This window comes from Lepidochelys olivacea (assembly GCF_965140295.1).
Source record: "Lepidochelys olivacea isolate rLepOli2 genome assembly, chromosome: 6".
NCBI classification, from domain to species: Eukaryota; Metazoa; Chordata; order Testudines; family Cheloniidae; genus Lepidochelys; species Lepidochelys olivacea.
Genome location: NC_140416.1, coordinates 32,082,112 through 32,105,172, shown reverse-complemented (window position 1 = coordinate 32,105,172; position 23,061 = coordinate 32,082,112). Strand labels below are relative to the sequence as shown.

General features: G+C 38.5%; 1 protein-coding gene across 1 annotated transcript in view; it reads right to left on the bottom strand.

Moving 5' to 3' along the window:
- Positions 1-3,017: 3,017 nt before the first annotated feature.
- CTR9 (CTR9 homolog, Paf1/RNA polymerase II complex component) overlaps positions 3,018-23,061 on the bottom strand; it is a 28,930-nt gene continuing 8,886 nt past the window's right edge. Inside the window, exons 6-25 of the mRNA XM_084632707.1 lie at positions 22,202-22,350; positions 19,718-19,825; positions 19,088-19,195; positions 18,705-18,941; positions 17,551-17,640; positions 17,302-17,430; positions 16,990-17,173; positions 16,446-16,534; positions 15,990-16,175; positions 15,726-15,813; positions 15,323-15,471; positions 12,410-12,526; positions 12,067-12,212; positions 8,625-8,696; positions 6,949-7,084; positions 6,437-6,577; positions 5,892-6,046; positions 5,466-5,562; positions 4,980-5,092; positions 3,018-4,182 (exon numbers count right to left, since the gene is read on the bottom strand). Coding sequence (XP_084488833.1) covers positions 3,738-4,182; positions 4,980-5,092; positions 5,466-5,562; positions 5,892-6,046; positions 6,437-6,577; positions 6,949-7,084; positions 8,625-8,696; positions 12,067-12,212; positions 12,410-12,526; positions 15,323-15,471; positions 15,726-15,813; positions 15,990-16,175; positions 16,446-16,534; positions 16,990-17,173; positions 17,302-17,430; positions 17,551-17,640; positions 18,705-18,941; positions 19,088-19,195; positions 19,718-19,825; positions 22,202-22,350 — 2,939 coding nt within the window. The 3' untranslated portion in view covers positions 3,018-3,737. The remainder of the gene's footprint in view (positions 4,183-4,979; positions 5,093-5,465; positions 5,563-5,891; positions 6,047-6,436; positions 6,578-6,948; positions 7,085-8,624; positions 8,697-12,066; positions 12,213-12,409; positions 12,527-15,322; positions 15,472-15,725; positions 15,814-15,989; positions 16,176-16,445; positions 16,535-16,989; positions 17,174-17,301; positions 17,431-17,550; positions 17,641-18,704; positions 18,942-19,087; positions 19,196-19,717; positions 19,826-22,201; positions 22,351-23,061) is intronic.

Genomic DNA, 23,061 nt, shown 5'->3' with positions numbered 1-23,061 from the left:
CAACTGACCGGTAGCTGTCTGGCGTTGCAAGCTTCCACAGGGCTATCGCCACTCGCTTCTTAACTGTGAGGGCTGCTCTCATCTTGGTATTCATGCGCCTCAGGGAAGGGGAAAGCAAGTCACAAAGTTCCATGAAAGTGCCCTTACGCATGCGAAAGTTTCGCAGCCGTTGGGAATCGGCCCAGACCTGCAACACTATGCGGTCCCACCAGCCTGTGCTTGTTTCCCGAGCTCAGAATCGGTGTTCCACAGCATGAACCTGCCCCATTAGCACCATGATGCATGCAGTGGCAGGGCCCATGCTTTCAGAGAAATCTGTGTCCATGTCCTGATCACTCACATGACCACGTTGATGTCACCTACTCGCCCGGTATCGCTTTGCCAGGTTCTGGTGCTGCATATACTGCTGGATAATGCGTGTGGTGTTTAATGTGCTCCTAATTGCCAAAGTGAGCTGAGCAGCCTCCATGCTTGCCTTGGTATGGCATCCGCACAGAAAAAAGGCGCGGAATGATTGTCTGCCATTGCTCTGACGGAGGGAGAGGCAACTGACGACAGGGCTTACAGGGTTAGCTTCAGGCAGCTAAAAATCAACAAAGGGGGTGTCTTTACATCAAGGAGTATTTCAGGCAGGACTTCATGGAGGGTTCCAATAAGAAATGGTGCACCTAAGTTATCATTCTTATTGGAACAAGGAGGTTAGCCTGGCCTCTGATTGATACATGGCTAGATTTACCTCGCTGCACCTTCTCTGTGAGTGACTGCAGTGTGACCTAGAAGAATGAGTTCCCTAGACAGGGGAGGGGGGGGAAGCAAATGAATACAGAACAAATCTTGTCTATTTCTTGTTTTGATCCACTCCATCTATCTTTTACATCTTTGGCTGGCAGCAGACGGTGCAGAAGGACTGCATGCCATCCACATCTGATGGCTGCTCAGCAGAAGATGGTACAGTCCGACTGCTAGCCCTCCTCATCTCTTGCCTGCCTGGAAGAAGATGGTACAGTACGACTGCTAGCAATCTGTATCACCTGCCTGCTCACCATAAGACGGTTCAATAGGACTGACTGCAGGACTAAAGAGAATGATCTGGTCAAGTCACTCCAAATTTAGTCCCTGCGCCCATGTCTGTCTAGGCGCTCCCAGCCGACTTCGCCAGGAGCACCTGGGACGTGACGATGATGGCTACCAGTCGTACTGTACCGTCTGCTGCCACAAGGCAAGGGGTTGCTGCTACTGTGTAGCAATGCCGTACCGCGTCTGCCAGCACCCAGGAGACATAGGGTGACTGTTACCTGAGCAGGCTCCATGCTTGCCGTGGTATGGCGTCTGCACAGGTAACTCAGGAAAAAAGGCGCGAAACGATTGTCTGCCCTTGCTTTCACGGAGGGAGGGAGGGAACAGGGGCCTGATGATATGTACCCAGAACCACCCGCGACAATGTTTTAGCCCTATCAGGCATTGGGATCTCAACCCAGAATTCCAATGGGCAGCGGAGACTGCGGGAACTGTGGGATAGTTATCCAGAGTGCAATGCTCCGGAAGTCGACTCTAGCCTCGGTACTGTGGAAGCACTCCGCCGAGTTAATGCACTTAGAGCATTTTCTGTGGGGAGACACACACTCAAATATATAAAACCGATTTCTAAAAAACCAACTTCTATAAATTCGACCTTATTCCGTAGCGTAGACATACCCTTAGAGTCTTCAGAAGATGTTTTAGATATCCTAGACACAGGCCCTAGAGAACTCTGAAGATAAGGGCCAAGACCTTAAACTTGACTTGAGATTCTATAGGAAGCCAGTAGAGTGTAGAGGACAGGTCTGATGTATTTGCAGTAACCTGTGTGGCTGAGGAGCCATGCTGCAGCATTCTATATTAGATGGAGTTTCCCAAGTGCTGAAGACTTTATACCCAGGTATACTGCATTGCTGTAATCCAGGTGAGAGATGACAAAGGCATGAATAACTGAGACCAGGTCTTAGTCCAACAGACTAAGATGGTAGAAAGTGTTACTTGGTGATGTTATGTGAGAGCTCTGCGTCGGTGAAGAATGCATGAGTACTCCAACACTATGGACTGAATTGACAAATTGTGAGTGTCCATCTTCAACCAAGACTGCACTGTGGCTGCAACGTCTTCCAAATACTGTCCTCTGCCCACCAGCATCACCCGTCTTCCTCAAGTTCTACTTCAGCCAGCTGGTTTTCATCCAAGCACTGGGCCACCTTGGTAGTGGTAGTGGTATTGTATGTGGTGAAGGATAGGTAGGGCAGTGTATCATCTGCATATTGCTGGCATTTTAGTCAGTGTCATATGACCAGTTCACCTAGTGGCTGTGTGTAGATGTTGAAAAGGACCAGAGAGAACGGATCCTTGTGGAACAACGTAAATGAGGAGTCTAGTGGTGGAGGTGCAGTTTCCCATCACTACTTGTTTGGAACATCCATCCAGGAAGGACTCAAATCATTTTAGTACATTACTCTGGACCCATCACCTCCCTCAGGCGATAGTCTCCTATTATGAGGTTCTATACAACATACATTGAGCGAGTGCTCATTTTGGATAGGCCTTTAATACATGGTGAGGTTAGGGAATCAAATTGGTTTCCTTTCCCAACGGATAGCTCAGCTCTCAAGTTTGGGAAACATTACCCCAACAACTAGAGCAGCAGATTGAAAAGTCTGGTTTTGGTGTCTACATATGGTCTACCAATTTTGTTTGTTACATGGTACACAGTACTAGATTGAGGGGGTTTAAAACTCTTGAACGTGGAGCCATCTATTAGAAATTAAAAATGAACTTAAATGTCTGATTGCTGGCAAACTTAATTTTCTTTGACATCTGAACTTCAAGATTTTCGGCTGCCACCATCATAATAGATTGAAGTTTGTTTGTTTTGTTACTATTGGGTACAGGGGATAGTTTTTGGTTTGTTTTTTTTTAAAAGATGAAGTAAAATAGATCACTCCAGAACAGATGGTAGTAATTACTTTTTATTATTGCAACAATGGCAGATCTCTTCATTCTACCACATAAGAATACAGAAAGTTTTCTACAACTTAATATATTTGCATTTTATCTACATACCTGTAATGTTATTTCATAAACTTTTGTTTAAACCTGCATCTTGGTTGCTTTTTATTTATTTTTTTAAATTGGTATATCAGGAAAACAAGCAGGCACAAGAAGGAAAACTTTTCAAAACTTAGGAGTTGCATCACAGTAAACTTATCCTTTAACAGAAGGTTAAAAAAAACATCACCATTGATCTCTATTCAGAATGACACAAAGAAATAAATATCCAAAGTTCTTTGTACCATTCAATAAGATCTCATGAAGATTGGCCTGTACCTTTTTTGCATGTAGAAACATGGAACAAATACACCACAGTTTTAACCAACTCTTTGAACTTGGGTGTTTTTGTTCTGCAGCATTTACATACACCCCATCCTCACTGTGTGAGTTTACCACTCACTGTACAGCATCTGTGATCGTCAGCTATGTTAGTTTCAGTGTAAGAACACACCATATACACCAACACAGAGAAATATTCATTAATGCCTAGTAATGTACAGCTTGATAGAACAAAATCATATGAAACAAGTTTCACAACAGTTTTACTAAAACTTTAAGTTTTGTTTTAAATCAGTTTTCAAATATAAAAATTGGATTTTCCTCCTCATAACTGAAGTATATTTAAAAAACAATTTTAAAAAAATGGCTGTAATTTAAATCTAATCGCTATCATCTGATCCACCTTCTGATCCATGTTCAGACCCCTCAATGTTGGATGCCTCTGGTTCAGATTCATTGCCAGACTCTCTGCCAGAGCCTTCATTGTCAGATCCTCTATCAGAATCTCTGTCTGAATCACCACTGCGAGAAGCTGGACGAGATTCATTCTCTGAGCCACCCGAGTGACGACTTCCTGATTGTACAGAGTGGCTTCTCCCAGACTGCACAGACTCATTGTCAGACTGTTCTGAATCTGACAGTCTCTTCTTTCTGGCTGACCTGTCACTGTCCGAATCCTCATCAGATGGATGAGCACTGGATCTCCGTGGACTGACTACCTCACTACCAGACTTGTTTCCGTTATCTGAATCGCTGTCAGACATGATGCGTTTATTGCGCGGCTGCTCAGTGTCATCAGAATCACTGTTGCTGTTCCTGGCATTTCTGTTTTTAAAAAAAGCAGTAGAATCAATTATTAAAGCTGCAAGTATTGGCTTACTATGATCAAGCAAGAATCCTGGATTTCACTGAGATGTTGACACTCGCACTAAGAAGGAAGAGGAGAAAAGGACACTCAAATAATTCAGAGAGGAAGATGGTATCTTGTATCACAGTGGAGTACTCACTATCTTCCCAAGTGCAGTGGTTCCCAGTTTGGCTATGAAAAAGGGTATTTGTCAAATCTGTGTGGATCACAAAGGAAATACAGTAGAGAATGAAAGGTGAAACACAAAGAACTCATTCAGACTAACATGATACATCAGTTATACATCACTGAAGCAGCAAGTCAGGACTAAGAGAAGTGGGGGGGTTCCAATCTCAGAAATACCAAAGGAGACATGAGTATATGCTTTGACTGAGTGTTTTTTAGACCTCAAAAATACACACTTTCTGGGCACAGTATTTCAAAGTACTGACTGCTGAATTTTTGGCCATGTAACAATAATTAGTTTGTTAATTTGAGGAGTGTCAACCCTACAGTTATGTCAATTTAGATTTGGGAATATATACTTAGTTTTATTTTAATCATTATCTTCAGGCATGAGTTTGCAACCTGAGGTACTGGATGTCAAGGGGTCATGACCTGCCCTTTACATATTGCTTATTTAGAGAATGGTGTCAGTTAACTGGGGGGGGGTTGTCCCAAAATGGAAAAGGTCGAAAGCCAATCTCAGAGCTTTTTCCATCAGGCAGAAGTCAACATTTGACTTTCAAAATGTACAAAAATCAAAGGTTCATACCCATCATCAGCAATTTTGAGTTTATCCTCATCAGAAGAATCTTCACTAGATGAAATTATGGCTTTTGATTTGATCTTTCCCTTCATTGAAGGAGGCAGACGTTCTGGCTTGGCCTGTATGGAAAAATATACAAAGTAATATTGCTTGTTCACTGGAGTAAAACTGATATCAATAACAGAGCTTAAAGTACAGCTGTTCTAACATAACAGATGGATGCAGAAAACTAGACTCATTTCAAACAGCTATTTGTAAATCCGGTCAGAATTTATGTTCTGATTTAAAAATGGAAGTGGAGAGCTTCAGCAGCATCCCTGTAGCTACTGCTATATTAGGAGACATAAAAGAAGGGGAAAGAATGATACGTTTGCTGCAGGAAGTATTTTACATGCTTTCCCCTTCAGCAAATGTCACTTTACTGAATGCGGTCGCACTGTAATCTTCCAAATGTAAACAGGAACTATCAAGGCATTACACTTTTAAACTTACAGCCTTTTTCCTCTCTGCTTTGGGTGGACGTCGTTTTTTAGGTCTTGGGCCATTTTCGTTTTCTTCATCATCGGTTCCATCATCTCCTTTCTGGGGTCTTAAACACAAAAATTAAGTCAGAATTAATATTTAATTCCTGAACAAACAGTGTATTATTTCCAACAGTGTCAAACAATCAATTGTTAACCCTACATTTCTTGTATTATAGTAATATGAACAGTTAGCATTTTGCTAACATTTACGGTTTATAACGGATGTGTATGGCCATTTACAACTGGGAACTTCCTTTTTTAAAAGAAAGTTCGGGGGAAAAAGCAAATCTACTTGGTTTTATTCTAACATCATTTGCAGGCTCCTGTGTAAGGTATACTCTAAACAGATACTACAGAGTTACAAAAAGAATTTAAAAGATTTAAACTTAGTTACCTCCTCCTCTTTTTCTTCTTCCTCTCGCCATCTTCTTCTTCACCATCTTGTTCGCTACCACTGCCTTTCCTCCTCTTTTTCTTTCTGGACACAGGCAGATCTTCGTCACTCTCATCATTGACAAATTCATCAAATTCTCCTCCTTTTCTGGAACGCTGCAATAAATTAAAAACGCATACCATACCAGATTTGTAATCTGAAAACCAATCGGTCAACATATGGAGAATATAAGACTTTTCACCTTAATGCCTCGACTGTCCCATTATCTGTACAGATTTAGCACTAAAACTGATTCTTCAGAATGATTATTATAATATATAATTCCACCTGCTGCTGCTATTTGTTGGATAAAGTATTTATTTTCTGTACTGTACTCTTGGAGCAATATCTTGAATTTACCTTCCATCCCAAAGGTGTCTGCATGTCATTGATGAGCACTCTGTACAGCCTCACTAAATGTCAGGTGCTGATTAATGCCTGTCTTAACTCTGGTCACAGAGTAACTCTAAATTATAGAAAAGTGTGGAAAAAACTCTATTCTGTACCCTTCCACCACCACGTTTCTTCTCCTTCGATCCTTCTACTTCTCCAGTGAACATCAAAATATTCTTGGTCTTCTCCACATATTGGGCTCGTTGTTCCAGAAGTTTCTTTTGTTCTTCTTTCTCTCGGAGGCGTTTTTCTTCCTGAAAGAATCAGAACAAACTGACCATTATCAGGACCCTGCACTGGAGGCATGGAGAAGCAGCTGCTGCTAGTGTAGTTCATAGATCACACAGGGACCATGGATGGCTTGTGCTAGAATCTCACATCTTGTGGGGGTGAATTCTGTTCTCCTAAACACCATTTTCACTCATCCTTCCCCAAAGCCTGAATGAACGGGCTCTGTAGAGGAAACCATTTCACTCCTTTTTACATACCCATACATTTTCAGTCCCCTCTCTGTTAAGTGCTCATTTACTCCCTGAACAGTTTCTAGGTATCAACACAGAGCTATGGTGGCAAGGATACCCATTTAAAAAAACTACACACACAGAGTACTACAGGGAATATAAACCTGTTCTTTAAGCAGTTTTTGGCGGAGCAACTCCTTTTCTTGCTCTTGCTTGGCACGCAGTTCTCTCTCTTCTTCATCCTGCTTGCGTGCACGAGCCACATGATATTGAGCTTGACTCAGTAAATCAGAGCATTGCCTATAACATTCAATGTTTTCAATTAAAGGAAAGTAAGTTTCTAGGCACATCGTACATGCTAGAAGGAGAAACAGTTATAAAAAGAACACATCACAATACTAAAGTTGTGCGTACCACTGAACAAAATACAAGCGATCTGAAGTAACATAACTGAAGTGTTTAAATAATTCTATACACAACATAATTATTTGTCCTTTTAAAATCCATTACAGTGATATGACTTTTACTTCAGTTTATTCATTCATCCATTTTCTGAGACATATGGATTTTCTAGCTAGCTTTTTTAATTTAAGCCTGAAGAACATGTTTCCACACAGAATGCTACTCAAAGCTGTCTTATCTGTTAAAAAGTTTAGCTACTTCGGTAAGAAAAAATCCTTAACATAAAGAGGAAGAGTCTTAAACTCTCAGCTGTGCAGCTCCACAAATACCCCTTACAAAAGCACCTTGTATTTAAACAGCTGTAATTAATTAACCTAATCCAAAAATATAGTGAGAAGCTAAGACTATGTTCAGGGCCCAGATCTTTTAACTGATTTAGGACTAAATCTCAGTCAACATGATTTAGGCACATTAGAGCCCAAATTCCATCAACTGTCAATGGGATTTAGGCTCTCAGTGCCCTAAATCACATTTGAAAATGAGATTTAGGCTCCTAACTAAATCAGATATGGCAACGCTGAGTGCAGCCCTGTCTAAATGCCTTTAAAAATCTGGGCCTAAGTGCTCAAACATCAGGAAATAAAGTAGGAAGTGGTCTCAGTTCAACCCCCTGTAAGCTAATGTTCATTATGAAGTTACCTGTAATATTATGTTCACAAATAGTTTCTCAAATACAATGCAAAATATTTTTCTGCCCACAATTTTAGACATACCTGTAACTTATATTGGTACTGCAGTCTGCACATGACAATTTGTGAAAAGCCTGAATTTGTAAGATGTACAATGAATAAAGCTGAGTTTTTCAATGTGCACCTTCAAGATATATGTTTACTGCACACCTAAGCTAGATGTACTCATATGCACAGTACTATATTATTTAACTTGGAGCACTGGTAAAAACAGCTAAGAAACTGCATCCGAAGTACTGTGATTGCATGAACTCATTTTGAAGTCCTAACTACACTTCAAATAACTGGTTTCACTAAAGCACTCAAAATCTTCTCAGTGAAAGCTAGTTAGCTGCCAGATTTCATCTTTCTGATCCCAAGCCCCCTTAAAAAAGAAAAAAGGGCAAAGAAATTATTTTTAAGGGGAAAAATGTTTGCCATTAAAAAAACCCACAACTCATTTTCACAATGTTTTGCTCAACCTTACAAATAAATATTCCACCAGAGGGCAGACACCAGGCCTGGAGCGTTCTAGCCTCTCAGCAGTAAATTTTGGAAAATTATGAGCAACTGAAAAAATGGAATTCTGATGGAAATGCTCACAGCACCTTATCTATAGTTATCACTATTCCCCCATGATAACAAACCGACAACTTAGTTTAGTTCTGGAAAATACTGTTTTAATCAGAAAAAAAAGGAGTAATTTTTACCTGGCTTCAGTAGCAGCAAGAGCCAAATCAAATCTCATTTTATCTCCTACTTTACTTAAATAACTGAAGTATCTGGAGGGAAAATGAAAAACAAAAGCAGATTGATATAGTGACATTTCACCTTATATTCCCCGTTTTGTTTTACTTTAACACTCACCTAAACCAAAAGCGAACGTGTCACTGCAAAATTTCACAATACTACCGATATGACACGCGGGTTTCTATATCTGTACACTGTGCTTGGGCCTTCTAGTACAAAAGAAGGCTACTACATTGACATTTAAGTCTGATATCCCTAAAATAAACATTCTTAAAATGATCACTACAATTATTATTGCTCTTTTCCACCTTTAATCCAAAAAGTTCATAAAACACTTTACAGGCTTTCTGTAGGGATTGAGTCACTCAGCATGTAGGAATGTTTGAAGTGGAACATGGCAGTCTTATAATGCTGCTGACACTTTCAAATTGTTTACAATAAGTATGAAAAAAAGAAACTTCACCAAATTGAAACTACTGGGAAAATGTAGGTAAATAGAAATTTGGCTGTGATAACTCAGGTGAACACCCTAACTATTGCAAAAAAATGAGATAGCATCTTTTCAGCACCGTTGACTTGGTTCTATTCTGTTTTAAAGTACTCAAACAGAACCACATCTAACAATCAAGTCTTAGATCTTCTTAATTTAAAAATTAATTCTTAGAATTCCTGTTACTAGAGGGTCAAATCCAAATTCTCCATTTGCTTCTACACTGGAGGCAGGCCTAGTTTCTAGACACAGCTGTCCTATGTACTGTAATTCTCACACAGCAAGAAACTGAAGTCTCAGAAATAAAGAGCTCTGTTGGAGACTGCCTTGAAAATCATCATCTCTCCTCCGTTACAGATCAGTCTTGCCTTAGCTTTCCCAGGAACCTCAGTATCTGCTTCTGCTGCACCTGCCTAACCCAGTCCTGCTACGCTGCCATTTGTAGCCTCTGGTGATGACATCAAAAGACTCCGGAGGGAGTCTTTGAAACCCTGCTCCACCGGTGCCTGACTACGTATGTTGTTGGACTAGTCACGCTTATGTGTTTTCCATTCTACTTCGGACTGTGGTGACCATTGAAACTGCAGTGAGAAAGGGAGGAAATAGAAAAAATATTTTTTCCTGCTAGAACTCTGCCCTGGCCAAATTTACATTTTCTCGACAGAAGCACGGATCTCAGAAGAAGCAGGAACACAGGTAAGCAAGGATAGATCCAGAGACCTTTAGAGGCTTTGAGGTCTATAGGTATAGCTTCTGGAAGGCATGCAATAGAGACTTTCCAACCCCCTCAAAAGTAACTTCTCAATCTGCAAGCAAGGATTTGTCTAGGTTTACTTGGTCCTGCCTCAGCATAGAGGGCTGGGCTAACCTTCATGACTTGGGAGGTTCCTTCCAGCCCTACCTTTCTATGACTGAAAGGATTTCTATAGTAGAACTTTTTTTCCTGTGCTAGACTGACGTAGCATTCTACTGCAAAGAAAAAAACAACAACTTTTTTTCATATGAGATACAAGATTCAGATTCCACCCTCAAGTTTATCCTGACAGACATTCAGCAGCAAAAGTGAAATGTGTTGGAACTCTGAATTCCCCCAGTCTGGGGCATCAACTCCACTTAAAAAAAAAAAAATCTGGCAGTAATACTTTAGTGAGTACAACTCAAGCAGGATAATTTAAATTCCACATCAATTCTGACAAAACTCAGTCATGTAATGCAAGCCATTTTCCTCAAGACAAGAGATTACAGACTTCTCTTACAGGATTTCTAAATGGAAATTTGTTTAACTAGATTTTTGTATTACAGCAGGCAGTACAATTTTGAAGTGATTGCTTGTATAAATAAAAGGGCTTTGTTTTTGTTTTTTAATTTGTGAGCAAAATAATTAGAAGCCTTTATCCTGAGGAAGTGTTTTGGTCAATACTAGGAGCACGATATTTCTGGGCATGAATGAGGAAATAGGGCAAAAGGGCTCAGACAAAGCAAGTTCCTGCTATAACATAAGTCTGAAAAGAAACACCTACTAGGCAACTTTGTCTCGCATTTCAGAGTTGTGCTTAAGTATATAAAGCAAGTGACAGCAACATCAGCCTGGATGCACAGGCTGTTTTTGGAAGTATATCAGAATCCCTCATGCCAATATGACTGGCTGACCTTCCTCCAGTTGGTCTGACTCGGCAAACTGGATAGCAATTGATTAGTAACTATGAATGAGATTAGAATTAGAGATGTCAAGTGGCAAAACGAAGCCAGGACTAGTAAAAAAGTACTCAATTTGTAACATTGGTCGATACCTGTAACCAAATCACTCTGCTAAACCTAGGGTTGGGAGTTCAATCCTTGAGGGGGCCATTTAGGGATCTGGGGCAAAAATTGGGATTGGTCCTGCTTTGAGCAGGGGGTTGGACTAGATGATCTCCTGAGGTCCCTTCCAACCCTGATATTCTGTGATTCTATGATCTACACAAGCTTCAGTTACAGAAGTGAGAACAAGTCACTCTGATAGGTATACAGCTTAAGAGTGAAGAATCGCACTGTGGTTTGTTCAAGCAAACAAAAAAGTAACAAAGTTTGCCTGCCACACAGTGTTTTGGAATTTAAGGTAAACTACTTCTTGAGATCTGTGACTGAAGTAGGTTGGCAGGTAACCAGGATATAAAACAAATTACTTCAAGATTTTACAACCAAAGTCTGCATCAGGAAAGTGGGCAGGAAGAAAAGAAAGCTGTGGAAGGCCAGCATTAATTACCAAGGGACAGAAATAAGCCTTAATTTCTGTGGTACATTCAACTCAATATGCTCACAAGTGCTGACAGTTTGATTAATCTAATTACACTCAGTTCTCTTTTTACAAACTATTTTTTTATAACTCGAAGTCTGATTAAGAGACCTTGAACAAACTCATGAAATGGCTCTAAAGCTGGTAGTTTTTTTTATTTTCACAATTTCTGTGAATAAGTATTTATTCATTTTCAGTTAGTGAATAGCAGTTTGATGGATTTCCTCGCCCCCTTCAATTGTGATCTTCTCCCACCAGAATGAATTACATAAGGCAGAGACAGCAAAAACAGAACTTCTTTGGAGATTAACTCATTAGCTTATCAGGACATACAACACCAAAACAAAGAAAACTGGATTTGGAGCAAAGATTGGCAGGGCTCCATTTTTTTCAAGCTTAAGCTCTCTATATCTAATGTTTATCCACTAGGAATGTTGAGAGATGTATCTTTTTTTAAAAAAAAAACAAAAAACTCAAGATTTTTACAGAAGACACTTTCACTCATACCAAAATTGGAATTTTAGATCCACATTGAGTATTTTCTAGAAGAAAGTATTTTCTTTAATGACAGCTAGGTAAAACATACTACAGCAATTAAAAAGGGGGCATAAAAACTTTGTTACTGCATAATTGTTACCTGTGGGCTAACTCCAGTTCTTTCACAGCATTTAGTACTTCCTTCAGGTTACTTTTTTCATCTTTCAGGACAGAGGTGGCTAGCCTCTGTAGCACTAGTGCCACATTAAACATAAGGACTGTATCACTGGGTGCTACATGTCTAGCCTGTGAATGAAATGGACATCTTTTAAATCACAGAAGTTATCAATGACATATGGATGGTAATCAATTATTTCAACCCCAGACTATAGTATTTAAAGAGATGTACAAATAAATGTACATTAATAACCCAAGGATATGAAACACCATGTACTAAAGAATAAAATTACTTTAAAAACTGCAATATACATACATATTTTTACCTTCAGCAAAGTCTGTTTGCATTCCTGTAATTTGCCACATTTGAAGAGTGCTCGGGCCAAGTACAACAATACTTCAGTATTCTGATGCTTATAGAACTTTCTGAGGCAGTTTTCATACTGAAATGCAGAGATCAAATTACTAAAAAAAGAGATAGCGGAGTTTTAAGAACTCTTGTAGCAGTTTTGCCTTGCAGACAAGTCCAAGTAACTTGGGTTCTATTCATGAAATATATTTACTTCATGGATTTTTTTTGGGGGGGGGGGGGGATAATTACACTGTGTTGTATGGCTCTTTTCCACTTTATCATATACCATTCTGAGTTTCCAGTTATTGTAAAAACTCGTAGGTCCCTCAGGACTCCTGCAAGTCCTTAGCTTAATACAATAGGATCCTATGCATTTTGGAATGGACAACATTGTAAGCACGTACCATTCGTTTACAGCAGTGGTTCTCTGGAGGTATACAGAGATCTTCCGGGTGTACATCAACCCATCTAGATATTTGCTTGGTTTTACAACAGGCTACATAAAAAGCACTAGTAAAGTGAGTACTAACTAAAATTTCATACAATGGCTTGTTTTAGACTGCTCCATATACTATATGCCGAAATGTAAGTACAGTATTTATATTCCAATAATTTTATTTTATGGTAAAAATGAGAAAGTAAGCAATTTTCCAGTAATAGTGTGCTGTGACACTTTTGTATTTTTACATCTGACTTTGTAAGCAAGTAGTTTTTAAGTGAGGTGAAACTTAGGGTACACAACAAATCAGAATCCTGAAAGGGGTACAGTAGTCTGGAAAGGTTGAGAATCACTGGTTTACAAAGTAACCAAGGTAGGGGTACAAATTGTGCAAGAAAAAGAACTGTTGTAATAAGCATGTTTATTTAAATTATGAAATTTGAAATTTCCATTTTCTCTCTATTCATGTGTATGTATTGCTACCATAACCTGAAATATATTCGATGTACCTCTTTCACCCCATCCCCTTCACTATAATTTCTGAGGAAAAAGAATAGTCAGTTTTAATAAATACCTATCAAGTTAGTTCTATCCAGCTAACTCAATATTCTTTGAGTCAGTAACTTATCTAAGTGTTGCTGAAGTGTAATGCAGGTACAATCAGCCTACAACTGGGCTTCATGCTGTGTTTAGGGTTTTATTCTCAGTTTCCACTGGTCATTACCACCCTTTCTTGATCTAGTGGCAGGCTGTCACATACCATGCCGTTTCTCTTTTTCCCCCTGCATCCAAAAGTTATGCAGTTTTTCCTTGCTGTTTTTTTTTTTTATTGAGAAGCCTTGCATCATTTCTGATAATTTATGGGAAAATCATTTGATTTGAACTTCCTCACATTTCAAACACTGGAGTAGAAAGTGTCTCAATCTCTATTAAATTGGCAGGAAGCACTACCCTCTGGGGTTGGACTGTGCTTTGTCTCCCAATTTCCTCTTGTAGTTTATGGCCAAGGATTCTATATTTGGTGAGAAAGCTACCTTAGCTTTGCAATTTTCTGTAGAGAGTCAGCTACTGCAATAATTTTGTGGCTGTAGTAGTCTAAGTTGTTATATTTGATTTGTTCTTCCATATATGCCAATACTGGTGCTCTCTTAGCGTGTTGTTCATTTTTAGTTCTGGGTGGAATTGTTTGTGTTGGCAAGCCCACAGAGGATAATGCACTTCTATTTGGGTACGATCTTTTGATCTCCCTATGCTTTGCAGTGGAGGAACTTTTTGCTGTGCTGCTCTTAAGTTTAGCGTTCTTTTCTGCATATCAGAAAGATATGGGTAAGTGACCCCCCAGTTTGTCCCTGGAGTTCTAGTGCTCGTAAAATATCTGCAAAAATGTTGAAGTAAAGTTTCTATTAAGATTTTTGTCCCAAACAGTGCAATTGGCTGTTACAATAGGCTTGCAACTTCACTTTCATATTGTATAATTTGACTCCTATTGCTATCAAATAGTTATATCAGTAGTTTCAATGGAGGATTGTATTTAGTAGGTTTTTTATGGCATTATCTATGAAACCATATGGCATCGCTGTTTCTTGTAATGCTTTTGTAGCCATTCTGAAGCTCCTGGGTGTGTTTATCCTAAGGCCCATGTACACACAATTTAAGGAGGGTTCTATTTCCATGTCTCTAATAATGTTTTAGTTTGTTTTGAGCTTTTCTCCAAAATGTCATTCAGTTGAGTTTTGCTTGTTTTTGTTATTTTAAGTTTGACTTGTAGGGCACATGTTTTAGAGTAGCAGTTTTCTAGTGGATGGATGTTTCTTTGGAAACAATTTTGTATAGGCCATAGTTTACCGGATCCCCAGTTTACAATAGGCATTTTATCTCTTAATTATTTAGTATGATTTTTGGGTTTGTGGATTCGGCCAAAAGAGTTGGTAGGATCAACTGTGTGTGTGTTGAAAGGGGGGTGATGAAATTATAAAAGTTTTCTTGATAGTTTTGAAAGTGTGTGTTATATACATGTTAGTAGTCACATTCTGTGCCATGATTATAAAACTGTGCCATGAAGGAAAGACAGCAAACTGTACTTATCTACTTCAGTAATGTTCTCTTATAAATGACATTAAGTGACTGTTGACTGAACTACACACAATCAAAAATGCCTCCTAGTAGAACAAAAGCTCTTATTTATATCTTAACTCTACTTAGGACAGCATAGAAGATAAAATGTACAAGTTGATAGATCCTTTGTTACTCTTGTCCACAGTTGGCAGTTCACGTCTAAATCTAGACATAGCCTGGCCGCTAAAAGGACTTCTATTCTATTTTGAATAGGACCATAATTTGTTAAAACAGAATATTATTCACAATATCTGAAGCTGCCAGCAACGACCTCTAGCTATTCCTTTGCTACCTCATTTCAATATTTTAAATGGTTCAGCTTATAGAGGTTACCATCTGCACAGCACTGATGTACTGCTTCTGTTCTACGTAGATGTGCGCCAAATTCAGCCACACATCACTGATATCTGCTGTTGCCTCTCTCACTTGGGCAAAAACATCACGAGCCTCACGGAAATATCCTTTGTGTGCCAATACAGCTCCTAAAGGGAAAGTTAAACGTACAGTGTAAGCTTCCAGGTTTAAATACTATCAAAGTTCCCAGAATGTTAACAGAAAATTGAGACTATTAACTGCATGATATAGCAAGACATTCCTCCTGAGATCAGTAATGTATAGCCCCTGAAAAAAAACCAAAAATGATGCTTGAAATGCTCTGTAGATTATATACTAAGAGAGCTAAATCCAAGAACCACCACTGGTAAACTACTAAAGGGAATTCAGGTGTAATAATCACCTATGCCATTAGCAGCATACAAATTCTTTGGATCATTTCTAAGTACTTGCTTGTAGATTGCTAGTGCACGATCTTGATGACGCTTTTCCTACAAACATGAGTAAGAAAAAGATCAATCAATCATTCATTCATCTGTTTGGTGACGCAGTGCACCTAATATTTTTACAGCTGATGAACTTGCCATACATACAACGTAAAATACTTCCGCCAGGGAGGTCAAAGGTTAATGGCATACCAATGCACTTCAACAGGTGTGAAATTTACCTTCTCTCTATCCCTGGTGGGCTGATGCAAAGTTTGCAACCAGACATTACCAAGAGCCAGCATGGAGTAAGTGTCATTTTGCGTGGATGGTTGTTTCAATATCCTTTCAAATTTCTTCTGTCCTGGACCCCATTCTTGTTTAGCCAAGTGAAGATTACCAATTAAAGACCAAGCATCTGGATGGTCCTGAAACAAACTCCATTGTAAGTAACTTAAGGACTGTTTTCACTTATCTGTGCTAGACATCTAAATACAAGCCTTAATCATTGTATTATTACACATGTATTATATGGAAATAAATTACATTTTTATATACAGAAAACAGAGCAGAGGAAGTTAACTAAAAGAAAGGACTACTTTGGATACCTTGCATATATTCATTAAAAAAAGACAGGAATCCAGAGAATCTCATTTGAAATTTTTGTTCTAAATTAAATATTTAAGAGTCTCACTAACCTGATTTATCTGAAGTGCTTCTTTAAACCAATCAGAAGCCTCATAAAAATTGCCTTTATCTCTAGCCATAGCTCCTAAGCGCAAATAGCCTAAAAACAGAAAATGATTTTACATAATCCGCTCAAACAGAATAAATTAGGCCAGGCAAGGATTTCACAAACTGTCTTTTTTCTGATATGTTTAGGATATCAAGCACCTAAAGATATTCTATATTTGTATTTCTATATATGGACACACACATGGATTTTTATTTTAATGCTGGAGAATATCTTTTGAGTTGGAAAGCTTATGCTATCTCTGACTATATCTTTGTAAGTGTTAATTAAAATGGTTAAAATTTGAAAACAATTTGATTTGACTTATGATCTATGCACCGAATAGAAGAAAGGAGGATACATCAGTTACACAAGACAAATTGCTCAGCCTCCTGAAGTCTGTTATAAAACAAAAATCTCAAATAATACAAAGGGGCAGATGAGGGCCTCAAAACAAAAATCTTTCAGTTTGAAGAGGATTATTGAACCAAAATAGAAGAATTTCTTACAGTCAACATAGTTAGGATGTTCCCTTAATATGTTTTTATATAGCTTTTCTGCTTCATGGAATTCACACATTGCCTCATATAGTCTGGCAAGATTATAAGATGTTGTTACTGAGATAGCATTGTAGTAATGCTCATCATGTTCAGCTTCTGCCTTAGCACGATCCAGAGATGCCAAAAAGTATTTCTAAGGACAAAATAAAAAGAGAGCAAGGAGAGAGGAACAGAATGCTTAGATGATTAAATAATTTAAAATCAGATTTGGATAATTTCTTAAAATTAGGTTATTTAAAAAGTAGTAATGTGGTTTAGTACCTTTGCTTCACCTAGGTTTCCAAGCCTAAAATGGAGAGCACCCACATTATTCAAAATCTCTGGTGGGACATCAGCCTGCACTTTCTCCTGAAGGATGCGTGTTGCTGTTCCATAGGCTGAGAGGGCACCCTGTGCAATTGTAAGATTGAAAATGTGGGAAGGAAGTAGCGGGATGAGTTCCATGCATCACTTTGTAACTTAAACCAAGTGTATGTATTACACAATGTCTCCATTTTACAGCATTAATACCTGTATGTCAGTCTGCTCAAGGATTTGCGCTAGTTCAATCCACGCTTCTACGTCATCTGGATACTGTTCTGTGACTTTCTTCAAGTGACCCTGAGAAAAAACAAACATTACTTATGCACTCAAAAGAAAAATATAAACTGTCAAAAAAGGCAGCAGATTTTGTTTTTCTACTTGTTTAGGCTTGAAAGCAGAAACATCTCTTCTGTAAAGATGTAAAACCTCAAATGTACGCATATGACTGACCATGTCAGGCAACAAAGCCAACCTAGTTCATCATCACTTAACTCAACAACATGTATTCCGCACCCCACCCCATTTAGTAAGATATGGGGGAAGCCTTTAGGGTTCTAAATATTCAGGAAGAATACAAACTTCTTCAAAACTACCACATTCAAATAATTGAGAAATTAGCAGACTGATTTGCCATGAAACTTATTTTTAGATCAGTTCCGATGTTATGCTCGTCGGTGTTCATTAAAGCTCAGCTCTGGGAAACGTCTGTGTTCCCTACCAAAAGGGGGGTCTGTCAGGATAGAGGTATTATATACTGTTAAATTACTGATCAGTAAACGAAACCATGTTACCACACTGCCATTCAAAATTTGAAGGAAAAGCAGTGCTGAGTAAATACAAAGAAAATCAGTACGAAGAGATCTAAGCAGCAGAAAGAATAAACAGACAATTTTTTTTAAAAATGTTGTACTAGTATGTGACAATGTCCTTTTAGAATGTTAAAGTGGGAGGATAAGAACATTCCCAGAAATGTGATAGTCAAGTTGTCATTTACAGGCAAATCACCTTTTTTGTGCAGAGGAAAAAAAGTGTTTTTCCATATGCAACAGAAAGCAGAATGGTTTTGTTAGCTTTGGTTAACAGGTCTCCTAGTGTGGTCCCACTTTTGTTCAGATGGCATTACCTTCTCTGCAGTTAATAACATCTGCCATTCGGAAAAGTGATTGACCTACTATCACACCCCCACTTCTATTTTCACAGCAAAGTAAACCTGATTTTTAGCGATATCATAACTCAGATTTTCAGGGACAAATTTTTCCCTTGGATGCATGAATGAGGTATCAGCTGGAGTGACATACATTCAAGGTCATCAAACAGGTAACATGGAGATCCAAATTCAGCAAATAAATATTTGAACATACTTTTGCAATATCTCGTTTGTCTTGGTCTTCTGAAGCAGCATAAAGAGATCCAAGGATTTTCATAGTCTCATAATTGTTAGGGTAGGCTTTCAAAACTTTTTCAAAGCATTGTGATGCATTCTCTTTGTCCCCCCGATAAATGTACATTTGACCCAATCCAAAAAATGGTAATACAAAAGAGGATGAGGCAAACTGTGTGGCTTGGTAGTAGTACTGGAAAGCTTGGTCATAATCTTCCTAATTTAAAAGAAACAAGGAGAAAAAAAAAGCAGATGGATTATTTTCTTAGAGTTTTGTTTAGTTTTTTAAAGATGTTGAATACATTTGAATATTACAACATTCTGAATGTAATCTAGAAGAGGATTTTTAAAAATTCATTCTACCTGTACATGAAAAGACCGGGCCAGCTGGTAGCAACTCTCTGCCTGCATAGCTTCAACTTCTGTATTATGGAAAGCATGGAGAGCCAAGTGCTGGACTTTACCATAATCCTGAAAGATGAAAATAAAACTCACTTTGAAAAATCCCAACCCATTTACAGTCAAGTATATACATTTCTGAAACATCAGGCCTGGACTGATTAATGCAGACAAACATAAGCAGTAGCATTTGGTAAGTTAACATCAGTAGATTTAGTTTTACAACGTACTGTTCTTTTCTCTACACCCCAGTTTTAAAAGTAGCAGAAAAGAAATGTTTTCAGGAAACGTAAGTAGGTTTAAATTAAGAAAAAAGTGTGCGCTCTTTCTTGGCAGTTTTGAGAAAAAAAACAAGGGATTTAAAAGCTGAAATTTTACATTTGTCTACCTATATTAAAAAAATGTACTTTTACCCTTTGGCCTTATGAAAGTCACACAATGGGTAAAACTTATTCTTTTAACAGCTGTACTTTAATACCTTTCAAAATGCAGGATTTAAAATGATTTTTGGAAGCCAGAAGCAGTAATGAGTTTGACACTGGAGCGGTTACTGTTCAGAAAGTTATGGAATTTTCCATTCATGTATTTTCTTACCTTTTTGAAGAAGAAGTGATTAGCCAAGTGGTTCAGCACCATTGGGTTACTGGGATCAATTGTGTAAGCTCTAGAAAGGAGTTGAACACCATTTTTGATAGAATCAGCCTAAATGAAATAATAGATATTAGCACTATATTTCAACATATTTCCTCAATATAACATCTTCAGAGCTATTCTTCTCACAAGTCCCAGGAACTGTGGCTCTGAAGAGCCTTCCCATTGATGGCAAGCAGCAGCATCAGGACAATCCAACCAGAACCTCTTTACTCCCCCCAGATTCACAACAGAGAGTACCCCTTTGACAGGGCACCAAGGCCTTTCATGGGTGGTGGAAAGAGGACCAGGACTTCCTGAGGTGGAGATATTTTCCATCCGTTGTTTGCCCCTACCTCCTCCTCACAGATCTTCTCATGGCTGGACTTCCTCTGCCCGCTATGGTACCTTCCCTCACACTCAACTCCCTTGTTCCTATTTACTGACCCACCCACCACCAACATTCCCTTTCATCCCCACTCTGGCCACAACTACTAAAAGAAGAAACACCATGTGTGCTCATCCTCACCTTGATTATTTTGCTAATATGTTGTATCCCTTTCCCCACCCTATACGTTTCTCTCTCTAACGCGCAAGCTCTGGCCATGTGTTCCTATGCCTTTGTACAGCAACTAGCACACTGGAGCTCCAATCTCAACTAGGGACTTTGAGCACTACTACACTACAAAATATTCGATAAGCATTTGCTTTTTATAATCTGCCTTTTAAAAAATGAACATGAAATCATTCCCTTCCAAAGGGATCTCTTAATTTGCAATAATTTAGTTTTCCTGAGTACAAACCCAAACTTTACTGCAAGTCAGAACCCATGACAAGTACAGTAACTTGCAAGCTGGCACAAATGTGAAATTGTCACAGGGAAGAAATCTTCTCTCTAATTCTATTTTCTGCTTTGCCATTGACTCAATGTGTAATTTCTGGCAACTCATTTAGCATCTACATCTCAGTTTATCCATCATAAAAAGGGTAAAATACCTAACAAGGATTAATTAATGTTCATGAAGTGCTTTCAGACAATCAGATGGAAGGTGCAATAGAAGTGAAAGTGTTTTACAGTCCAAAATACATTGGTCCTTTCCAAAGCTATCATAGCAATATCCCTGTGAATTTAGTTTAATGAATCATTTATGATCTCAGATTTTAGAACTTTTTGGTTTGGTTCTATAATTTTAACAGTGTAAATTCTCTCATTTCCATATATGTTTGTTTATACTGTAGATAAAGTTAAACATGCAAGTGCAGGTTTGAATGGATGCAAAAGGAAAATCCATACAGAAATAGAATTAGTATTTGTATTTTCAACGCACTCTACGAGGCTACATCTTGATTTATATGAAAGCTAGAAACAATGCAGAAGGTGATCACCTGTTTGGTAAGTAGGGTGTCCAATAGAGAGCAAGGCCTGGTCTACACTCAAAAAGTTCTATTGGCATAATTATGTTGGCAAAGGGTGTAATTTTTACTGATGCTGTTATTTGGGTAAAAGCCCTTGTGTAGATGCACGTATACCACTTTAGCTCATTTTGCTTTGCCAAAATGGAATAACCAGTACATGCAGTTATACCAGTGTAAAGGTGCATCAACACAGGAGGGTTTTGCCAGTGTGATTAAAGTGGCAAACCTTTTAATGTGGACAAGGTCCATGTGACACCTGTGCTCCTGACTGGTTACATGAGAACTTCAGACAGACGTTCAGGTGTTGGTTTGGACTTATGAAGTCTGAATGGCCTGGGATCAGGCCACCTGAGAGACTGCCTTTCTTACCAAGACACTCTGCTACAACTGCAATCAGTGGAGACACTGACAGTAGATTACTCCTTGATACAATGATGAGGGGGCTACTGGTATAGCATTCTCCCTGAAGTGCCCTTCTACACCAGACCAATTTTACTTGAGATTTGCAGACTTTCAGAGTTTGCTAAAGGACTTGTTTTTAATGCCCAGCCTTTGAAGAGGGTAAGGGAAGAATGCAGCACTGGCCAATGTGTTGCAGTGTTATCTGTATTTGGAGGTGCTGCTTATTGAAAGTGGTGAACTGATTAAAGTTCCAGAATTAAGAACAAATTTCAAACCATTAGAAACGTACTCAGACCACGTACATGGGCACAGTTTATTATTCTATGTAAAATATATTTTACACACACATTTAACACACCGCTATAGTTTTTAATTCATATCACTTAGTGTACATATCACTTATCAAACACAGGCGGCTCTAAGAAGTACACGAGAGATTAGCATTATTTAATTTGCACTCATCATAACTATTCAGAATTGCAATACCATCAACATCAGTGATGTTGATTAAAGTGATTCAGTGATATATAGATATATAAAATAAAAAAAAAATAATTTCAGACTGCTGTGAGGCTCATTGTTTAACTAGAAACCCAATACAGCACTTCACATTCTCCCCATCACACCCACCTCTTTGTTATTGAGTTCTAGAACAGCCAATCCAACCAAAGCCCCTACACATTTCGAATTGAGCTCCAGAGCCCTGCTGAATGCCAGACGAGCTTTTTCCAACTTGTTCAGTTTCACGAAGCAATGGCCCATGCCTAATCGAACCTCAGCTAGAAAACAAAAGCAAGTCATTCAGAATGTCAAAAATCAAAACTTTTTACATGTATGTTTTTTACTTTAGACAGTGAACTGATACAGGATTGATATCTTTATTACTTGATTCACACTGTATTTAGAGACGGTTATAAACAAGGCCCTGTGCTCAGTGGCAAACCTGACATTAATAGTGTGGTAAGGCCCCTGATTTCTACTATTTTACAGTGGAGCAGGCTTATACTTCTGAAGTAGTTTCAGATAATTTTTTTAATTAAATGAAATATGAAAGATTAGTGCAGTCAATGGAACATTTATGCTTAATATCACTTTTAATCTATTCCTAATAATTTAATTTTCAGTGTGGTGCAGAATGACATTTAGAAAGAACAGTATTACAGAACTGTCAGTCAGGAAAGCTGGAGGTTATCAGAAAGGGGATAGTTTTGGTACCTCGGCAAGGGTATGAGATGGTTTGGGATTGTGGGATAAGCAATTAAGCTAGGTATTTCTTCTAAAATGATTAGCAGTGAAAGGGTTAACAAAGGCTGCTTAAATCATCATCCATTGATATCAAAGTTCTTACACTGTTCAACATCAAGGGAGCAGTTCACACTACAGACATTGTTTTAGGCTGTCTACAGATTCAGGAATAAACAGCCACATTTGTTTACATTAAGTGCACATATAGAAGTTTTCCTTGTAAGTAGTAGAAACTTTCTTAAAAA